Source organism: Sarcophilus harrisii, chromosome 2 (genome assembly GCF_902635505.1).
Source record: "Sarcophilus harrisii chromosome 2, mSarHar1.11, whole genome shotgun sequence".
Taxonomy (NCBI): Eukaryota; Metazoa; Chordata; class Mammalia; order Dasyuromorphia; family Dasyuridae; genus Sarcophilus; species Sarcophilus harrisii.
Window position 1 is genome coordinate 89,421,311 of NC_045427.1, and position 21,435 is coordinate 89,442,745.

Consider the following 21,435-nt stretch of genomic DNA (forward strand, 5'->3'; position numbering starts at 1 on the left):
TCACTAGTCTGTTGCCTCAGAACTTCAAGGTAGGTAAATAAAATAGTAAAAATATTGGATAATAAATGTGTAAAAACAATGCTATAGTAAAATAGTAAAACAGTATCAATCATGTCTTTTGACCTCTGCATAAGTTGGATTTAAGTGAGGCAAAGTTGCTCGAAGTTGTTGGGCCTTACTGTCTCTTCCAGAGTCATTGAAGTCCAGTGGCAAGACAGAAAGTCAAGATGACTAGCAATGACTTCTGGAGTCAGTATTTGACCTTAGCATCTCAGTGTCTGACCAAGCTCTAAGGCCTTCACAGTACCTGCCTGCTTGAGGCATGAAGGTCATTGGAACAAATTGTTCTCACCTGCCCATTACATGGGGGAAAGTTTTCTGATCTTGAGGTAGCCACCCCCCCCCAACTTACTGCCAGGTTTGAGTCCATCATCGTCATCAATCTGATTTTTTTTTAGCTTGTCTGTCAAGATAGTCTTACTGGGGGGTGGCCATTGTACATGTGGAGCATCCCTCAGAGCAGAAGTACTTGTCTTCCCTGATAGCCCACATGCCCCTGCCTCCCAAATATAAGCACATATCAACCTTTATGAAATGCCTGCTACGTGCCATGCCCCGTGCTGTGGATTCAAAGAAAGATGAAAGGCAATACCTGCTCTCAAGTTGTTCACAGTCTATTGGGGGAAAGCATGCAGGTAACTGGGTAGACAGGATAAATGAGGGTGATCTCAGAGGGAATAAACTGAGATTGTCTTTTCTTCACCTTCTTGTAGAAGGTGAAACTTCACCTGAGACTTGAAGAAAGTACAAATAGACAGTCAGGAAGTATGTTGTGTTTGTGGGACGTCAAGGGGATTAGTGTAACTAGATAAGAGAATGTGTGAAAGGGAGTGAACTGAGTTGATATAAGAAGAATAAATACAAAGTAGTTTGGGAGGTAAAGCATATATGGCACCAATAAAACATATGTGGATGTATGTGGATATGTTTATATACTTTTTTGTTTTTTATGTTAGCCATTTATGCCTATATTCTTCCTAACCCTCCCCAACCTTTCCAAATAAGAAGACTTAAGCAAAACCAAACAATTCCCGACCATGCCTGAGAGCAGATGCTCTATTGTACAACCATAAAACAGTGTCTTTTAAGAAATGAGGCAGATACCTTTTCTTGTGGAGAAGGACCAATTTGTAATTATGGTTTTGAGATGTATATTTTCATTTTAGAGTTCTTTTCCATTAATTTTGATGTACTAGTGTATATATTTTTTCTCTTTCTGTTTATTCCATACTGTTTTAGCTCATATGAACCTTAAATTTTTCATATTTGTTCTTATTGCACAGTGATATATATTGATGTATCCAACTTGTTTAGCTATTTCATCCAAAATTGATATTCTTTTTTCTGGTTCTTCCACAAAAAATAGTACTATGAATATTTTGTCATATACAAAATCATTCTTTATGTCTTTATTCTTTTTTCTGCTCTAGCTAAAAGGTTGTGAGTTAGTGATGTTTTCTCAAATAATTTAAAATTGTTTTCCAGCATGGTTGAGCCAATTTACTGCTCACTAACTTTGTTAGTATGCCTGCTTTACCATAGTTCTTCCAACACTGATCATTTGTCATCCATGTCATTTTGCTGGATGTAAGGTCAAACTTCAGTTGTTTCAATTTTAGTTTCTCTTAATATTAGAAGATTGTTTCAAATGATTGTTGAGTTTACAGTTGAATTTGAAGATTTTTTGTGCATATCTTCTGACCATTAAAATTTTGAGCAAAATATCTTTATTTCACATCCTACATATTATTTTCTTTATAGGAATCCAGTACACAAATGGATTTGAGTATACAAACAATTGATGACATTAAAGAAATTATCCAAATAGATGGAACTGGAGATACATCATCAAATGAAGAAATAGGGAGTACGAGAGATGTGGATGAGAATGAATTTCTTGGTATTATTGATGCAGAAGATCTGAAAGTTCTTGAAGAAGAAGGTGATAGTATCTCAAATGAAGATTCAACCACTAATAGCAGTGATAATGAAGAGCCCCAAATAGACATTGTAGAGGAGGTGATGATTATTTTGATGATATGACTTTTTTTTATTACATGTAAAACAGATTTATCAGTTAGGCCCCTAAGGTTAAAAAGTTAATAAGAAGAGTAATTTCTCTTTTTAAACTTGAGGTGGGGGAGAGAAGAGGATTTTTTAACTTGGTAAAATGGTCATTTAAAAAAATTTATAAAGTGCAATTAACAATAGTGTTACAACAATATTTAAAACATCACTTACCTATCCTGCTTAGATATAGAGACATTGAGGGAATCAGGAGAGGGTTAAAGGAAGATAGGGATGGGAATTATAAAGTTAGCAAGCATTTTAAAGCAGCAGTAGGTTTCTGTTTTGCTTTTTAAATCTAGTAAAAACTATTTAATATGGTCACCTTTACTCTTTAGGACCCTTTAAATTCTGGGGATGATGTTAGTGAGCAGGATGTGCCAGACCTGTTTGACACGGATAATGTAATAGTCTGTCAATATGACAAGGTACAGTATGCATTTCTCCACCCTTAGCTTCATTAATGAAATTTGATGTATCCAGAAGTCATGTTAATTATGATGGGAAAACTACTAGTTGCATCTGCTTAGCATATAACTTACGTTATCCTTGAAAGAGGCTGTTAGAATAAGTATATGTTGGAGGCTTCCTCTGATCCTGGCACTAAATACTAAATCAAGTTTTGGGAGATAAAGAAATTGAAATTGGAAAAACATGCAGCAATTAGAGAAAAATCTAAAACAGTACATGACAAATTACTCAATTGAAAAATAATTAAATGCTAAACATGCTTGATTTAGACCAATGCTGTGGGTGGTCAGGAAGAATAATTCAGTTGAACAGATGTTTATTAAGCATCTACACTGTATACAGTGGAATGTGTGGCATTGGGAGAAATAAAAAGCTTAAATAAGACAATTGAGCAGCTCTCTTTCCTCTCTGTTGTCAGTCACCATTATTTGAACTGATTAGAATAGAAATCTTTTTTGATTCTCTTCTTTTCCCTATTATAGTTAAAACAACTCTCAGATTCATTTTGAGAGCTTCCATTTCAAGTTGTCTTCTTTTTTAGTCTCTGGACATGTGATTGTCTCTCATTTCTTTGAATTTAGAATCATAAAATTTGATTCAACAAGCATTTGAAAATGTAAAGGCCATATATGAACTATGCCTTTAGTATTGTGGTATATACAAAATATTAATATTGACTTTAGGTTCTAGAGTTCTTGGCCCTCTTTTAATGGTGCTTATGATGCCTTAGGGAAATAAAATATTAATTGTAAGATTCACTGTTATATAAGTGAAGTCACAAAATAAAGTGCTCCACTAGCTATGGAGGACTAGAAATAAAAAGTTCCATGGAGGAATTATCATTTGAATTAGAATTTAAAGCATTGATAAGAATTCGCTTAGTGAAGAGGGCAGAGGAGATGACATTTTAGCCCTGGAGAATAGGGAGGGAGAAAGAAAGTAGGTTAGATGTCTTGGGCATAAACTTCATGAAGAGGAATGAATGTAATACAAGGGTTTGAAGGCCTTGAATCCTGTATAAATTATTAGTATGCATTACCAAAACAACAGATTCCTTAGATAAATAAAATGATAAATTAATTTCAAAACAAATTCTTAATAAATCTTTCCTGCTGTCTCAAGGTAGAGTATGGTCTTAGCTCTTGACAACTAATATAACTAACTCTTTGTAACACCAGAAAATTGAGTGCTGAATAGTTAATACTTAGTGTCTGTCATTAGCTATTGACTAATAGTGGCAAAGTTTGGAAGGAAGACAGAATCCCTGACTTAAAGTCTGATAAAATAAGACTGTAAATATTTGGAAATTTGTATGAAAATTATATTTACATTGCTATTTGAATTTAGTTGATTTTAAGAAATTAGAGCCCATGAAAAAAAAACCAAAGGATTGTGTCATAAGTGCAAAAGAAGGTCAGAGAAATTGTTGGCAAGTGTTCTGGGTAAGTGCTGTCCTCTACTCTTTAAAGTGCTGTCTTTTATCTCTCTCTTCTGGGCATGTGCTCACCTTTCTCCCTCTCGAGCCCTGTTGAGCAGACCCAAACAGGAAAATGTCTCTTTAAGAAATTTTTTCACAAAAGAAGAGACTTCTGTTCTTCATGCATGGCTGGACTTAGTCTGATTAGCATTTTCTTTCATTTAAATTCTTTTTTTGTATATGTACTTGAGACTTGTTATAAACAGTCCTGAGTCCAGGCTCTCAGATTATGTGATATATAGAATTAGTAGCGTGAGATCCTTCTGGTCTTACCCAGAAACTCCCAGAATAAGGGGAACTTGGGTCATACCAGGTTTTACTCAGTAATATAGAATGTTATGACAAGAATCGTATCCAGTTGGTTCTGCTATAATGCTTGTTTGGAAAATTTAGTTTTGTTCGAATGTGATTGCTATCTTAGGGATGAGAGCATAATCAACTCTCTAGTTTGCTCCTTTACAATTTCTTTTGCGAGAAACAAAAAGAATGCAGAAAATTGTACTCCTTCACAATCACTCACAGGCTGCAACCTTCTGGTACCCATTTCCACAAGCAAACTTCAAGTCTTTTCTGGTCAAGTTGTCATTAATTGCATTTCTTTTGGTACAGTAGGAGATGTGGGCAGGAGAAGTAGGCACCAACCCTACCTTATTTCCTGCTCCCATGGCCTCTGGCTCAACAGCAGCCTGAGGTTACTCATGTTCCCACTATTTATTATAATATTTAAGAATTTCTTACCATATACAAAATTGTGCTATTTTTTAAAAAATTAGCTTCCTATTTTTTTATGTATCATTGAAGTTTTTGAGTCACATACCCCTAACTTTCTCAGTAAGCTCTGTTGTTTTCATTGCATTAGCCTAGCATTTCATTGCCTAGTAGGGTGATTTTTTTTTTTTGGGGGGGGAATATGTTTCATTATAGAAGAACCGTTTGTGTATTTAACTATGGACCTTAACATTGTCTGTACTGTTTAGATCTTCACTAGATATACTTATTAGGAAGGCCTTAATAAAGGAAATTGGATGGAACTTGATTTGGACCTTAAATCATCACTGGTCCTGATATCAGGAGGACCCGAATTCAAACCTCAGACACTCGCAGCGTGATCCTGAGCAAGTCACTTAACTTGGATTGCCAACTTTTTCCCCAACTTCTTCCCTGCCCCTTTCTTTCGAAGAATTAGGGAGAAGAGGAAGTTTGCTATGGCAGGGTAATATCAGGAACAGAGCATAGAAATAAGAACCATTCCAGGATGGTTAGGACAAACCTTTCTGAAAGAGTTATACTTCTGGATATATTAGGAGATATTTGGATAGTTAGGATCTCTTAAACATTAGGCTAATGAGTTTGAACTTGATAATAGGTAGTAGGGAATTCATAATTTGAGCAACAAAGTGACATTATGAAGGAATGTTTCAAAAAGAATAATAGTATACAGGATGAATTTCAAGGGACATCTTGAGGTAAGGAGCAAAACATGTAATCCAGGCATGAGATGGTGGGCACCTGGACGAGGGTGGTGGCAGCTGAAAAATGGAAAAATCAATAAGACTTGGTGAAAATTGGATATAAGTAATTAGAGGAGTATAATAGATTACTGCTAGATTTCACAGTTGGGGACTTGGGAGAATGGGTAAGTATTGGTAAATAGAAAATGTTTTTGATAACTGTTTTCCTTCCCTTTTGTACTTTTTGTACTTTCTATGTTCATATTATAATGGAAACTCCACCTTGACATTGTCTTCTTCTCTTGGTTCCCTTGATCACTTATTATATCTCCAATTTGCTCTGCTAAGCCTTGATCTTGATATTCATTCCGCCATCTGCTGCCTTTACTCCTACACATATGCTGCTAAATGACACTCTTCTGACTTGTCTGCTACAGATTTATGTTATATAACCTCAACTGGGGCCTCATTTCTGCCAGGTGATCTTTTTATACTTTACTTTCTTTTTTCCTCTTCCTCTTCGCAATTGGGGTTAAGTAACTTTCCCAGGATCACACAGCTAGGAAGCATTAAGTGCCTGAGATCAGATTTGAACTTAGAGCACCAGCCTTGAAGTCAGGAGGAACTATCTGCAGCACCTCCTAGCTGCCCCTATATCTTCCTTTTTAACTCATGATTCCTCTCCCTATAGCAGATATTCCAGGGCTTTTCATCTCACCTCAAACCTTCCATGGCCTTTCTTTCCCCGTTCATCGAACATTGAGAACTTTGGCTCATAAATTACTGAAAAATCGAGGCCATTCACCGAGTTCCCTTGTCTTGCCGCCTCCTCATTTCATGTCACCCAGATGTTCTGCCCTCTTTTCCTTCCCCTTGTCTCACAGAAAGAAGTGGTCCTTCTCTGTCCAGCCATCCTTTTTCTGTGCACAAGTGATCCCCTCCACCCTTGTCTTCTTCAACAGATTGCCTCCTCCATCATCCTTCTTTTTATCTTCAGTTTCTCCCTGTCTCCTGGCCACAAACATACTTATGTCTCCTCCAATCTCAAAGACTTTTATCCATCAACGTCTGCTAGTGATCACCCTATATCTCTCTGCTGAGGCTAAACTCAAGAAAGCCCCCACAGAGGGTGTTTCTGCTTCCTCTTCTCTTTTAAACCCTGCCTTTTGGCTTCTGACTTCCCCATGCCACTGAAGTTGCTCCCTCTAAATCTGCCATATCTAGTGGCCTTTTCTCAGTCCCTTGATGCTGTTGATCACATTCTTCTTGATATTCTCTTCTGACCAGGTTTTTGTGACATTCTCTTCTGTTCTCTTACCTGACTGCTATTTTCCAGTCTCCTTTGCTGGCTCCTCTTCTCTGGGGCAGGTAGTCTTTGTCTTTTGAATGTGAGATATATAGAAGTTATTGTGTCTTTTTTTCCCTGAGAACTTGTTTTTGGGAATAGTGTGTAGTGTGTGTTAAATGCTAAATCCTGTTGAATTGAAAAATGATGTAAGGTGTGGAGTGAAATCTTCCTGTGTGATACACATTCCTTTTTAAAATTTTTATTAATGATTATTTGTAAAGAGCAATTTATTTAGCAAAGGAACACTTAAACTCATTTAACTTGTAAAGTTTTTTTCTGTTTTATGGATAATTTTATGTAATCTTTACATTATTTCTTTTTGTTTTCCAGATTCATCGAAGCAAAAACAAATGGAAATTTTACTTGAAAGATGGTGTAATGTGCTTTGGAGGTAAAGACTATGTGTTTGCCAAAGCCATTGGAGATGCAGAGTGGTAAATCTTGTGTTCTCTGCTTATCAGCTCTTTATGTCTATGTAGACACCAGTGAGAGTATATTAAATATTCTGAAAATTTTTTGTTTAAAATAAATAGCTTACCAAAAGATTGCTAATGTACAAAACTAGAAGAACCTGTGTGTTTACATTGTAGATAAATGGCAATTATTTCTTTTCTTGGTTTGTTCCTATGAGTTAACTGATTCTTCCCATTATCTGTATTCTCTAAAATATAGATAGTTAGCTTTATTTGATTTCCAAATTGATGATGATTGTCGGTAATTGTTTCAGAAACAATAGTACAACAGGAAGAATGGCCTAGTTTTTCATTATTTTAAGTCATTTCTGGTTTCTTCTCCTTGATTAAAAAATACATGTCAGTAATTAGTGATTTATCTCTTTTTGTTTGTTTAGAAGAAAGGATGAGGAAGTTGAGAAAGATGCAGTGGTAATGTTCAAAGTGAAATAGCAAATATTTTTCACAAGGAGGGTTAATGCTCTTACTCTAAACATTTTGACTAGTTTGGATTGCCTATAGTGAAACTGGTGAAGTGGGAACATATGGAATTGTGATAAAACTATTGAAGCAATTCAGAAAAAAATCTGGAATTTAGAATTTTTTCAAGTTCTACTTATGGAATTCAAATGATAAGTTTTGAACACGTTTGACACTTTGTAAAAAATACTGAGCTTTTGAAGAAAAAATAAAGCCATTTGTTCTCATATGATATGTATCCTAATGAATATTAACTTAGCGTTATATAAAAATGTTGCAGTTTTATTGAGCAGTCAAATTTCTGTCCCAGCCCCCTACAAGCTTAAATTAAAGTGATTGAAATTTTTCCTTGTAGAAGTTTTTATTTGGGGAGAGGCATTGATTTGTTGTTTATTGAAGAAGAAAATAATAAACCTGTTTAGCTATTAGCAATGCAGAATCACTTTCTCTGCCTTTTCTCTCTCTTTCTCTCCTACATGGCAAGCCATTCCTAGCATTATTCACTGGAAACTCATCAGTGTAGTTGATATCATGAATACTAGTTAGTGGACAAAAACATTCAAATGCTTATTTTGAGTCATGGGACCTCTTGGGACTTTTAAAACATTCAAGTGCTATAGAAATGTGAATAGTATAATCTCTTATGCCTGAAATGGTCTTCTTCCTCATCTATCTCCTAGCTTCCCTTATTTCCTCCAGCTCAACTCACACCTTCTACAGGAAGCCTTTTCTGATCTTTGTTAATGCTAGTGCCATCCCTCTACTGATTATTCCCAGTTTCTCATTGTTATGGTTTGTATATACTTGCTCACACTCTCCTGTGTTAGTCCCTGCTCTCGAGTAGTTCACAGTCTGTCTTTGGACTTTCTTTGTATTCCTCAGAGCTTAGCACAATTTTTGACATATAGACTGATTAATAAATGGTTGTTGACTGGCTAGTGTTACTTTTGAAGTTCCATAATAAGTAATTACTTGAATTTTTAAAAATCCTAGGCAAAGTTTTTTTTGGGTCTCACTTGGATTGGATAATTTGTAAGGTCCATTTTCATTTTAAAATTCCACTGTGAATAAGTTTAGAAGTAACTATTTCATGTTTAGCATTGGGTTTAATGTAGCAAGCAAGCCCAAGAATGTAGCAAAAAGAGTAAGAAATAGACAAGCCAAAAAATAGAATTCAAGTTGTTGGGAGAAGTATTAACAATCTGAGATATACAGATGACACCACTCTGATGGAGGAAAATCAAGAAGGATTAAGAAACCTCTTGATGATGGTGAAAGAAGAGAGTGTAAAAGCTGGCTTGAAGCTTAACATCAAAAAACCCAAAGATATTGGCAACTGGTTCATCTCCTGGCACATAGAAGGAGAAGAAAGGAAGAAACATCAGACTTTATATTCTTGGGCTCAGGAATCACTGCAGATGATGACTATAGCCACGAAATTAGAGACCCTCTCTAAGGAAAGCTTTGGTAAATCTGGAGAGCATAATAAAAAGCAGAGATGTCAGCTTGTTCACAAAACCAAAGCTAGGGTTTTTCTAATAGTGGTATATGATTGTGAAAGTTGGATTATAAGAAAAGTTGAGACCTGTAGAATTGATGCTTTTGAATCTAATAATCCTTTAGATAGCAAAAAGATCAAATCAGTCAATAATTAAAGAAATTAATTTACTGGAAATTATTCACTGGAAGGCTAAATACTAAAGCTGAAGCTTAAATACTTTGGCCACATGATGACAATATGGGATTCACTGGAAAAGACCTTGTTGTTGGGAAAGATTGAAGGCAAAATGAAAAAGGGTTGGCAGAAGATGTGATGCATAGTGTCATAGAAATAATAAACATGAACTTGGACAGACTTTGAGAGAGGGGAGGACAGAAGGGCCATGGGGTCAGGAAGTGTTAGACATGACTGAAAGTCAAAAATGGGAAATTAGTTTTGTGAAAGATGGTATTAAAAACACAATTTTTTCCCCTCAGGCAGAATTACTCAAAGCTTTATTAAAAGACAGTTGGTCAAGTTGGGGAACACATTATTTCTTTTAGAGTCAACCATCAGTCCTTAAATGTTTGGAGTGCCTTATCCATCATCAAACAAAAAAGTGTAGCCAGGAGAAATCGGAGTATCTGTCAGATCTAGACTTTTCTTGCAGTGTAGATCATAGTATTAAGTTGTAAAACTTATAAAAGGCATTAACTTAAGATTTATTGAAGGGTCACTTAGATTAGCTTCATTTTGACATGATGATATATTCATAGGAAAATGTGTAATTTGTGGGAGAAGGGGAAGAATGTGAAGATAATGAGATACATCTCTCCATTTTTCATGCCTCTAAAAAAGGAAGGCCATTTTTGTAAATAGGTACTTCAGCCAAGCCAGCTCCTTCCAGAAGATGAGTTTAGCTTTGGACATATGGAGTTTGAGGTCCTAATAAGAAATCCAAGAAGTAGTTAATCTGTTCTAATAAAGGAAGAAGGAGGGTTTGCTTTTTAAAAAAATCAGTGAATAATTAAAAAATTATTTGATAGCTCATAAATATTTATATAATGTTTTAAGATTTCCAAAAGACAGCATGTAATTCACTGATGAATAACCTTTTAATAACTGAGCTTTACAGATGAAGAAAAGGAGGCTTGGAGTTTCCTTAAGGTCACATAGAGGGAAGTTCAAAAGTTTATGGAAGGGACCTCAATTCAATCAATCCACACCTCTCATTTTATGCATGAGGTTATGCATGCAATCTGACAGAGAATAACTTCTCATTAGCAGCATCAGAGATAGGATTTTAATCCAGGGCTTCCGATTTCAATGCCAGTATTCTTTCCATTTTGCCATTGCAGAGACAGCAGTCAGGTCTTACTGATTTGATTTTAAATTTGTACTAGGGTTGCTTTATGTTTGATTTTAAAAGTAATATTTAAAATTAAAGTGCAAACTGATTACAATATTACATATCTGAAGTGGATTATGGTATATGTTGCATCAGGTAGATCCTGTTCAAGAGAGTTTTGTTATTGGAATATGAGGAGTACTTTTTTAAATAAAGATAGTTATACCCATAAACAATATCATATAGACTTAAAAAAATGAACCTTGTTGACATTATTAATGGTTACCCATTGGCCTTTTGTCAAATGGTCTTCTGTACTATTTTTTTCTTAAAATGATAGTGATTGTTGTTTAGTCATTTTCAGTCATGTCCAACTGCTCATGGCTCCTTTGGGGGCTTTCTTGTCAAAGTTGTTGGAGCAGTTTGTTTATTTCCTTCTCCAACTTATTTTACAGATGAGGAAATTCAAGTAAACAGGGTTAAATGACTTCCCCAGGTTCACATAGCAAGTAAGTGTCTGAGGTCACATTTAAACTTGAGCTTCCTGACTCCAGACCTGGCACTCTTCACTGTACTGCCTAACTGCCCTTAATGATGAGAGTAGCTGATAATTATATAATATAAACTTTAAAAGTTTTTTTACATGGTCTGTATCATTGGATCTTCACTATAGCCCAGTGAGGTAGATATCATAGGGCAGTTCCTATTTTACAGATGAAGTAAATGGGTTGGGGGAGAGAGATAATAAAAATGACCAGATCATGGTCACTGAATTTATAATTGTCAGAATCATCCAAATCTTTCTGACTCCAAGTTCCCATTATCAACATAAAAGTTAGTAGTGTGTGTGTGTGTGTGTGTGTGTGTATGTGTGTGTATGTGTGTGTCTGAAGGCAGGGACTTGGTTTTGGGAAAAAAATAGATACTAATGGATTTCAAGAATAGGAGAATTATTTTATCACACTGATGGGGATGATCATTACCTAAAAATAAACTCAGGTTCTTGTGTTGATGTCTGATAATATCAAACCAAAGAAATGAAGAAAAAGTGCAAAGAACAAAAGGATTTTTGTCTTTGTCTCTTCGGTGCGTAGCATAGTTGCTGGCATATAAAAATTTGTTGATTGATTGATATTGCAATAATAGCATCAACCTAAATTAGTTTTAAGAGGTCTCCTATTCTTTTAATAGACTATTAAAAGACAGAAGGAAATGCAAGTAATTATTTGGAATATGTTGATTTTCTTTTCCTGGCAACTAATGAGAATGCTCTCTCTAGAAGCTGGATAGAGTTGAGTAAATCTGCTGGTGGGTAGAAGGAAAAGGTTATGTAGGTGTAATTTTACAAACCATAAACCATATTTTAGACGTAGATGTGCCACAAAACAGTTTAATAACCAACTTCCCCAAGCCCAATCATTACTTTGGCTATACTATGGTAATATAATTTTGATTTTTTTTTAAGCACAAAAGAAATACATTTGTTGTCCCAAAGCATTTTCCATTTATTTAATGTCCCTGGTTAATGGGCATCTACTCTTCCTTGCTATAGTAATTACAGATTTGACATTTGAAATAATGGCTTTACAATCTGTCTTTGCCATCACTTTTTCCACTCTTTCCATTGCTTTGACGTCAGGCATTAACATGAAAGCCTGAGTGAATTTCTTTCTGGGTGATGATTAATCCACCAGTGTGGTAAAAGTAATCCTAAATGCTTTTTTTGAGTGAAGTCTACTAGTATCTAGTACCCCAAATAAAAAAAAATCTATATAAAATATAGAAACCCATCAAACAATAAATTGTTTATATATTATAAATTAAAGACACTAATAATCACTTTAGAATATACCAATTACAAAGTAAATCTGATGTTTAGATTTTGAAAATTAGGTGAATTTAAATATTATTTCATTTTTCCCCCATCTCAATGAAGAATGACTATCTACTTGATGACTGCAAGAATGACATAAGCATCAGTAGCTTCATTTTTCTGGCCTCCATGACAGAATAAAATCATCCAGATTCCCAATGTTGGATTCATTTTTGTTTTCACTTTTCTTCACCTAACGTATCTAAGCAGTTGGCAAAAGGAGCAGATTCTGTTTCCGTGATATGTCTTGCATTCATCCTCTTTTTCTCTACTCACATGAAAACTACTTTTCTTGCTTTAGGTGCTCATCAGGTCCTGGGTGGACTCCAAGTTCGTTGTCCCTTTTTCCTCCAAATCATTTTCTGTTCAACTACTAAAATAATCTTAAAGCACAAGCCTGGTCATGTTACTCATGATAAATAATCTTCAGTGATTCCTTGTTACCTTTAAGATAAGATAAAAAATAAAAGCTTGGGTTGGCTTGGCTTTTAATGCAATTTCCAATCTTATTTTCACCTACCTTTTCACTTTTAAAAATGCTTATTCCTGTTTACCCACTTGAAATTTCAGCCAAAATGACCTTCTTCCTATTACACATCACTTGATGTTATTGTACATATTGCTTCCTATTCCTGAAATGTACTTTCTGGTAGTGTCCTTTCCCTTATCATCACATCATCTATGTAATTACTTGTTTATGTGTGGTATCCTCCCAGAAGAACACAAGACCCTTGAAGACAGGGACTGCATTTTGCTTCATCTTTTGTGTCTTCCACACTCGGCTCATGGTATGTTCTTTAAAATATTTATTGTATTGAATTAAACTAATACTGACATTTTGATTTCTGAAAGGTGGGAATGTGATACTTCCAGATAAGTGATAAAATATAATTTAAAAAAATTTATTCTGAAATTAACACCAGATGAAATGGGCATTTCCATAGACACAGTAGGACGGAAAGAGGATTGTAGAGGAAGTGAAATTTTTATTGCATAAAGCTGCTTTTCTCTTTAAGTGTACAATAAGTTCAGCCTGCAGCATTCAAAGCTGTCCTGATTATTTGTGCTTCTTTCTCTGCTATTTAAGAATTCAAAATTACTTTCTTTTTACTCTATCCCTATAATCCTTTATTCTCACCTTTCCACTGGGAAAAAAAGAAAAAGAAAGGCTTTATAATCAACATTAATGAATGCTAAATATGTGCTGAGCATAGTCAAGGAAAACAAGCTTCCACTGTATCTGAAAATGTGTCTTACTCTGTATTTTGAGTTTATCATCCCTCTGTTAAAAGGTAGGTATCATGCTTCATCATCATTCCTCTGGAATCATGGTTGGTCAGATTTATGAAGTTTTTCAAAATGGTTTTTCTATTTGAAATCATTGCACAAATTGTATTCCTGATTCTGCTTATTCCATTCTACATTAATTCTTATAGTTTTTTCTTAAAGTGTTACATAAATGGTAACTATTATTTTTATTTCTTAGAAGTTTTGTCATATTTTATGGTGAAATAATATTCCATTATATTTCTATGCCATAATTTTTATGGTTCTTCCAACAACTCTGTTTGTTATAAGTTCTTTGCCATGAGTAAATACTTAGTATATAGATAGGTTATTCCAAAACTTTTAGTACAGTTCCTAGCTTTAATAGCTTAGAACTGCACTAAGACTTTTGGGGGAGGCTATATATGGATCATTTTCCTTTTTCATTGTTATTTTTTGGATACTATCTTATTAGGGATATTGCTAAGTCAAAGGTTATGCTCATTTTGATCATTGAAGGCATAATTCCAAATTGCTTTCCAGAATGATTGAACCAATTCATAATTCCCAAACTGCATTAATAATGGATGTGTTTTTACTATAACCACTCTACCATTTATAAATTTCCCTTTTTGCCACTCTTGCCAATTTTAACGTTGTGAAGGTAGTACCTGAGAGTTGTTTATATTTGCATTACTCTTATTATTAGTTTTTTGGAGCATTTTTGTTGATAGCTTGGATTTCTTTCTTTGAAAAATGTTTGTATCCTTTAATATTTTAGCTTTGGGGGCATGGCTCTGCTTCTTACAAATTTGAATAATTTTCCTTACATATCTTGGATATGAGATCTTTATCAGACAAACTTATTGCAATGATACTCCCCTTTCTAATGTTAGGTGAATTGATGTTGCTTGTGCAAAACCTTTTCAATTTTATATAATAAAAATTGTCCATTTTAACTAATGTGATTGTTTCAATATAACCTTTAGTTGATCATGAATCTCTTCTATCAATCTGAATGATTGTGAGATATTTGTCCACATCTAATTCCTGTCAAATTGCTTTCCAGTTTCCCCAGCAGTTTTTCATTGGTGAGTGTGAAGTTTTAGGTTTATTTGCAATTGTATTTGTTGTATGTGTATATACTGTGAATACACAGTATATAAAACTATCACTTATCTATAAGTATCACAATTCACTGATTGACCTCTATTTTTAAAAATCAAGTATGAAATAGTTTTGATGACTATGTTGTAGTATAGTTTGAGATTTGGTACTTCTAGTTCCTCTTCTTTCCCTCCTTTATTTAAAAAAAATCATTTCTCTTAAGATTAGCACTTTTTTCTTAGAGATAAATTTTGTTAATATTTTCCTATGTCTATAATGTTATCCTTTGGTAATTATATTGACATAGCACTGAATAAGTAAATTTATATAGTATTGTAATTTTTATTAAATTGTGACAGCTACCCCTGATGGAATTAATAACCAAATAAATTATTTTTATCTTTATTTGTATAAAAAGTTTTATATTTATGGATAATTCTTATATATATATATAATATATTATATATATATATATAACATATACATATATATATATATAATATATATATATATATATAGTCCCAAGTATTTTGTACATTCTGTAGTTAATTTGAATATAATTCTCTCTTTTTACTAGACTTTGTTGATAATATAAAAAATGCTAATGTTTTATATTCTGCAATGTTCTTAAATTTATTTTCAGTTAATTCTTTGGGGTTCTTTAGATATTCATATTATTTTTTTAAAAAAGCAATAATTTTATTTCTTCCTTGTCTGTTTATTCTGTTTCTTTTTCTTGTCTTATTATTATAGTCAACTTTTCTGGCATTAAGTTAAGTAATAGTGGCAATAATGGGTAATTTTGCTTTATGCTTGATGTTGTTGAAAATGCCTCTAACCTTTTACAGCTTATATGATATTTGCTCATAGCTTTGAATAGGTGCTATTTACTGTATTAAGAAAAAGTCCATTTATGCTTTCAAATATTAAAAAAGCCCCAGAAACCTGTGTTGTATTTTGTTGAAGCCTTTTTAGCATCTTGTTATAATCATGTAATTATTAATTATTTTTGTTATTAATATAATCTTATGTCTTTTTTTGGGGGGGGTATTGAACCACACTAGTATTTCTGATATAAGTCCAATATAGTCACACTGATGATCTTTTTTTGTGTTGTTATAGCCAAATTTGATAGTTTATTACATTTTTTTGGCTGGTATTCATTAGGATATTGATTTATAGTTTTCTTTCTCAAGTTAGCAAGTTTTTAATAAACATCACATTGTGCCAGGTATAGTCTAAGCAGGAGGAGTATAAATACAACAAAAACCAGATAGTCTTTTCCCTTAAAGAGCTGACATTCTAATGGGGGGAAGGCAGGACTGCTTTAACTGTGTCCTATAAATTATGTATTGTTTCATTATTAAAATTTTCTATTATTTCTGTGACTTGTTCTTTGATTCATCATTTCTTTATGATTAAGTTATTTTATCTTCAATTAATTTTTGATTTTTCAAAAGCTCTTTACTGAATATATTTTTTAAAATACATTTTGGTCAGTGAAGATGTTAGTATTTTTACATTTTTGCATCTATGAGTGAGAATTTTAAGTCCCAATGTATAATCAGTTTTTATAAAAGTGCTATGCTTAGTTGAAAAAAAAATGTGAACTTCTTTCTGTTCCTGTTCACTAACTGCCAGAGGTTTATTTTGTTTTCTAATTTTCCTAAAGTACTATTCAAGTATTTTACTTCTTTTTTGTTTAACTTTTTCTTAAATTTGTCTGCTTGAAAATGTTAACTTGAGGGTCCTTTACATTAATTTTAATCTTATGTTTTACTTCAATTAAATTTATTTTAAGTATTTATTAGCTGTGTAGTTAATACTTTTATATGTTAAATACTGATTATTTTCTTATCTATGATGCCATTAAGAATAATATAATTTCCCTCCTTATTTATTTTTTAAATTATGCATGTTTATTGTAGCTCTGTCTGAAATGTCTACTACTTATATTTTTGAGTTTACCTGAAGTATATTAAATCCTGATTCAGAATTTCATTTTCTCTTTGTGAATCTTTATTTTTCAACCACTTTTGTAAATCACATATTTTTAAATTATGCTTTCTTTTCTGCTTCCCTCCCATTTGATGAGTGAGTTTATCCTATTTACATTCAAGATTATGTTTATTAATTGTGAATTTTTCTGTTTTCTCTTCTTACACTTTCTTTGCCTCCTATCTTGACTTTACAAAGGCAATTCAATTTAACAAGCATTATTAATTAAGCACTTACTATTTGCTTGGCATTGTGTTAGAAGAATATGGTAAAAGAGAAGTTTGTTCAGTATTTGCGATTTATAAATGACATCATGTTTCCACCCCATTGACCTTCTTCTCTTTCCCTTATTTTGCTCAAATCACTTTTTAAAAACTATTTCTTCTTTTTAAATTATTCCTTTAAGCTCTTCCCTTTGCTTTTTTTTTTTTACTTATGCCTATTTTTTCATTTATCTTGCCCTTTCTTTGCCATTCCCTTGTCCCTGCATATTTCTATGTAATATGTAATGCGTTTTCATACTCTGTTCTGTGTATATGTATATGCATGTTCAACCTTTCTTTGGTTCAGATAAAAATAAAGTTTATGGGATAACTATTCCCTCTACCCCTCAACTATATTTGTATATTCTTAATACCATACATTTCTATTATGTGAAATCATAAGTTATCTTTTCTTTCTCTTCTTTTCTTCCCTAGTTATAATAATAGTCCAATATTACTTTGATTTCTTTCTTCTCCCAAAATATACCAGAACATCCCCAGGTCCTTTGCCTTTGTTATTTAACTAACTTTGTGACCATGAAAACTTTAGGATTCTGAGGGGATACTTGTTTCTTCTTCTACTATTAGTATATGAACAATTCATCTTCACATAGTCTTTTCCAAATGATCAAATATGATACACTTCTGTTTTTCTTATCACCTACATTTATATTTCTAAGTACCTACTTAATGTTGGCTTTTTCACTAAGATTTCTTGGAAATACTCTTATTTAAAGCACATTTTCCCACTGTAGATGTATGCTTAATTTAGCCAGATAGCTTATTCTTGGTAAGTCTTTTATTGATTACCTTTTGGATTGTAGCATTCCAAATTTTTCTTTATATTAGCAGTGACAATTGCCAAGTCTTGTGGGATTTCTATTTCTCCTTTACTTAAATTTTTTTGACAGCTTTCCTTAGTATTATCTTTGTTCTGAAAGCTTTGTATATTATTCTAAATACTAGGTATGCCTACTATGTTCCTACGAGGTTTCATTTTGGAATTTCTTAAGAAAGGTGACTAATGAATGTTTTTTGTTTTCACTTTGCCCTTTGGTTCTAAGAGATCAGGGCACTTTTCACTTGTGATTTCTTGAAATAAGGTTTTCAATCTTATTTCTTCAGTCATACTTTTCAGATAGCTTGATTTTCTCTTTGATCTATTTCCCAGGCCAGTTCTTTCAAGAAAAAAAAATATATATATATATTCCTTGAATATTTTTCTTTTTTTAAAAAAGAAATCTTTTAATTATGTCTAAACATTTCTTTTTTCCCCTCATGTAGTTGTTTTCTGTTTGGACTGTTCTGATTTTCAGAAAATTCAGCTCTTTGATAAAGTTTGCTTCCATCTATTATAAAATTCTATTTATTCTTCATTTTATTCTTCCCTAAATAGTACATTTTGTATTTATTTCATTTTTTTTCAAATATACTGTCATAACCCATGTGACTATGAAATCTTTTCTTGAATTTTTTGTAGTTACTACTTCACCCCTCCCCCCACCCCCAACTTCTTTTACTCCAAAATGTTTATTTCTTTGTTGTTTTTGATGGTTTTTTTTCTGTCTATTCATATATCTTGCCTTGGTACCTACAGTGGATGCTTATGCTTGGGTCTTCTTCATTTTTAATGGGGATGAATTCATTGCTAAGATAAAGTCCCACTTCCTGAAGAAATTCTCTGACCTTGCTTCCTGCTGTGGTTCAGACCCAAATGGCCTTTGGGTCTGGTTCATGCACAAGCTTCCTGGATTCTGGTCTGGCCTTGTTTCCCATGCCAGCTGCTGTTCTTGTTTGTCCTTCATTCTTGAAGAGGACCATGACATCAGGGAGGTGCCCTGCCTCACTTTCCCCCCAGAGACGTCTGGACAAGATAGAGTTCATGATGACTGGTGGCCCTGGATGCAGCAGGAGACCTCGGCTGTTTAAGCTCAGGTCTTAACTGGTCTCAGTTTGACTGAGGCTGCACCATTCAGTGATTAAGGCTGGGTAGCAGTGGAGGCTTCTATCACCTAGTCCAAAAAAATCTAAAAAAAAGGAATGATCGAAAGAACGAATCTGGGAGGGGAAGACCTTCAGGTTTCTGGCTGAAGCAGAAATGATTGCTATTCACATTCACTCTGAGTCAGTCAGGACCCAAACCTAATGAGGCTTGGTCAATTAGAATCAGAATGGTTTTGATTGAAGGCCTAGTCCTGAAGAAAGAAATCTAGCCTGTAAACCCCAAAATATATCTCCCACTGTAATTGGATTTAGTGAGTCAACCAATGATTGGGCACTGATCTGACTTTCTCTCTTACTATGGGACCAGACTACCATGTATTTTGCCACCTTTTGCCAACCTTGCTTGTCTCTGCTCTGTATTTCAATATTCCAGCATTCTTTTTGTATAGTCCTTGACTCTATGCAGTTTTCTGCATTTGAATTTGGGTTTTTTTTTAAAATCACTGTTTTCTTTGGGTATATTTTTAGAGCCAGTAATTGATTCCAATGAGAATTAAATATTTTTAGAGCCAATAAACTGGCATTTTTGTTGAAATTTGGGTCTCCCGTCTTCCTAACACTATTACTTTCTCATAGTCCTCCCAGGGTTTACCATCAATACATTGAAATTATCTAATGGAAACTGACTTGTAAGTACAAAATATTTGACTCCTCATCCATTTTTATTTCTGTTAACAAGTTTTAATTTTATAGAATTGCCATTAAAAGTCACTTAGAGAACAGCTATTGTGATGAAGTTAATTTGAATGATAGACATTTTTAGCAATATGTTTCTGCATAGTTTGTATTATATATGGATCCAACACTTCTTTCTGAAGTTGATCTCTTTTAAAAAGCTTGCACTTGGACTAGAATCATCTATTTTTGTGTTTTCTCTAAGAGAATTTTTCTTTGATTTTTGATTTTTTTTTAAACCCTTATTTTCCTTGATAGGATACCTCAGTTATCACCATCAATAGTTTTGGCTACTAACTAATAGCAGCTTTGTGCTTGAACTTTCTACCATTGTCTCCTAATAGTTCTTTAACAACCAAAGGTTTCTGTGGAGGGAAAATGTGCTATTAGATAATAACATAATACACAATTTCAGTGTCATTTTTCACTTTTTCTTCTTCTCAAACATTAAGTCACTTCCTAAGTACTTTATTATTTCCAAACTTCTTCCTCTACTCACTATCTCAACTGGCAAAAATTTCCAGTTTTGCTATGCTTGTTTGCTCTGCTGAGTACAATGACAACAACATAATATTTTTGACTGTTCTTTACATTTATGAAGTACTTCATATTTTTTGAAGTTTACTTCATATAATTCTTTCATGTTTGATTTGCTTTAAAAGTATGGGTAGATGCAAAGTCTTACTAAAACCTGTAAGGGGGTTCCCAAGCTATGTGCCTCTATTGATATTTAAATAATAACTTTAAAATAAAAAGACTTGGAGGAAGAAGTTATTGAGTCACAGACAACTAAAAGCTGGAAGGGAACTTGGTGGCCATCTAGTACAGCTGGCATTTAAGAGGCTAGCATTTATATATGGATTGTTTTAAGATTTGCAAAGTACTTTATACATCTTAATTTATATGGTCAATCTACCTGGAATGTAGATGCTATTATTCTTCCCATTTTACAGATGAGGAAATTGAGGCAGACAGTTCAGTGACTTGCCCATGACAACCTAGCTAGTAAGGGTCTGAGAGAGGATTCTAACTCAAGTCTAATTGTCTCCAAGCCCCAATTCTCCATTCTACTGTCTTGCCTCTAATACATACATAAAAGGAACCCCGTCTATAATGTACCCAACAAATGCTCATATAATTTCTGATTGAAGGCTTATGTGGAAGGGGGATCCTGTTAACCTATCCCAGTCACCTGTTCCACTTTGGATAGGGATGATTGTTAGAATGTTCTTTCTTACAGCCTATAGGACACACTTTTCACATTTTGGCTTTCATATCCCATTGTTGACCCCTATTGAAACTAAACTCTTAGATCTTTTTCTGTATTGTTGTCTAATTATTCCATCCATATGCTATACTTACAAGGCTGATTTTTTTTTTTTTTTGCCCAAGTGTCAGACTTTATATTGACCTCTGATTCTCTCATCTAGTATGTTAATTGTCCCTTTCAGCTTTGTGTCATCTATGAAATTTAATGATCAATCTATCTTTGCCTTTAGCTAATTCACTGGCAAAAATCCATTTGCTTCAATCTATATAGGACTAAAATCAGATGATTTTCCTAAAGAATTATAAATTCCAGAATTTCCATACCTCATTGCCAGTAAACTCTTCA

At 33.5% G+C, this 21,435-nt stretch overlaps 1 protein-coding gene across 6 annotated transcripts in view; it reads left to right on the forward strand.

Moving 5' to 3' along the window:
- Window positions 1–21,435, forward strand: part of GTF2A1L (general transcription factor IIA subunit 1 like) — an 81,775-nt gene that overhangs the window by 46,110 nt on the left and 14,230 nt on the right. For 4 of the 6 annotated variants that reach the window (XM_031950464.1, XM_031950463.1, XM_031950460.1 and 1 more), the window contains 3 exons: window positions 1,822–2,079; window positions 2,466–2,555; window positions 7,205–7,265. In XM_031950464.1, the coding sequence (XP_031806324.1) occupies window positions 1,822–2,079; window positions 2,466–2,555; window positions 7,205–7,265 (409 nt within the window). Of the gene's footprint in view, window positions 1–1,821; window positions 2,080–2,465; window positions 2,556–7,204; window positions 8,161–21,435 lie in introns of those variants that run through there. The other 2 variants (XM_031950465.1, XM_003758291.4) reach the window with 1 other exon arrangement.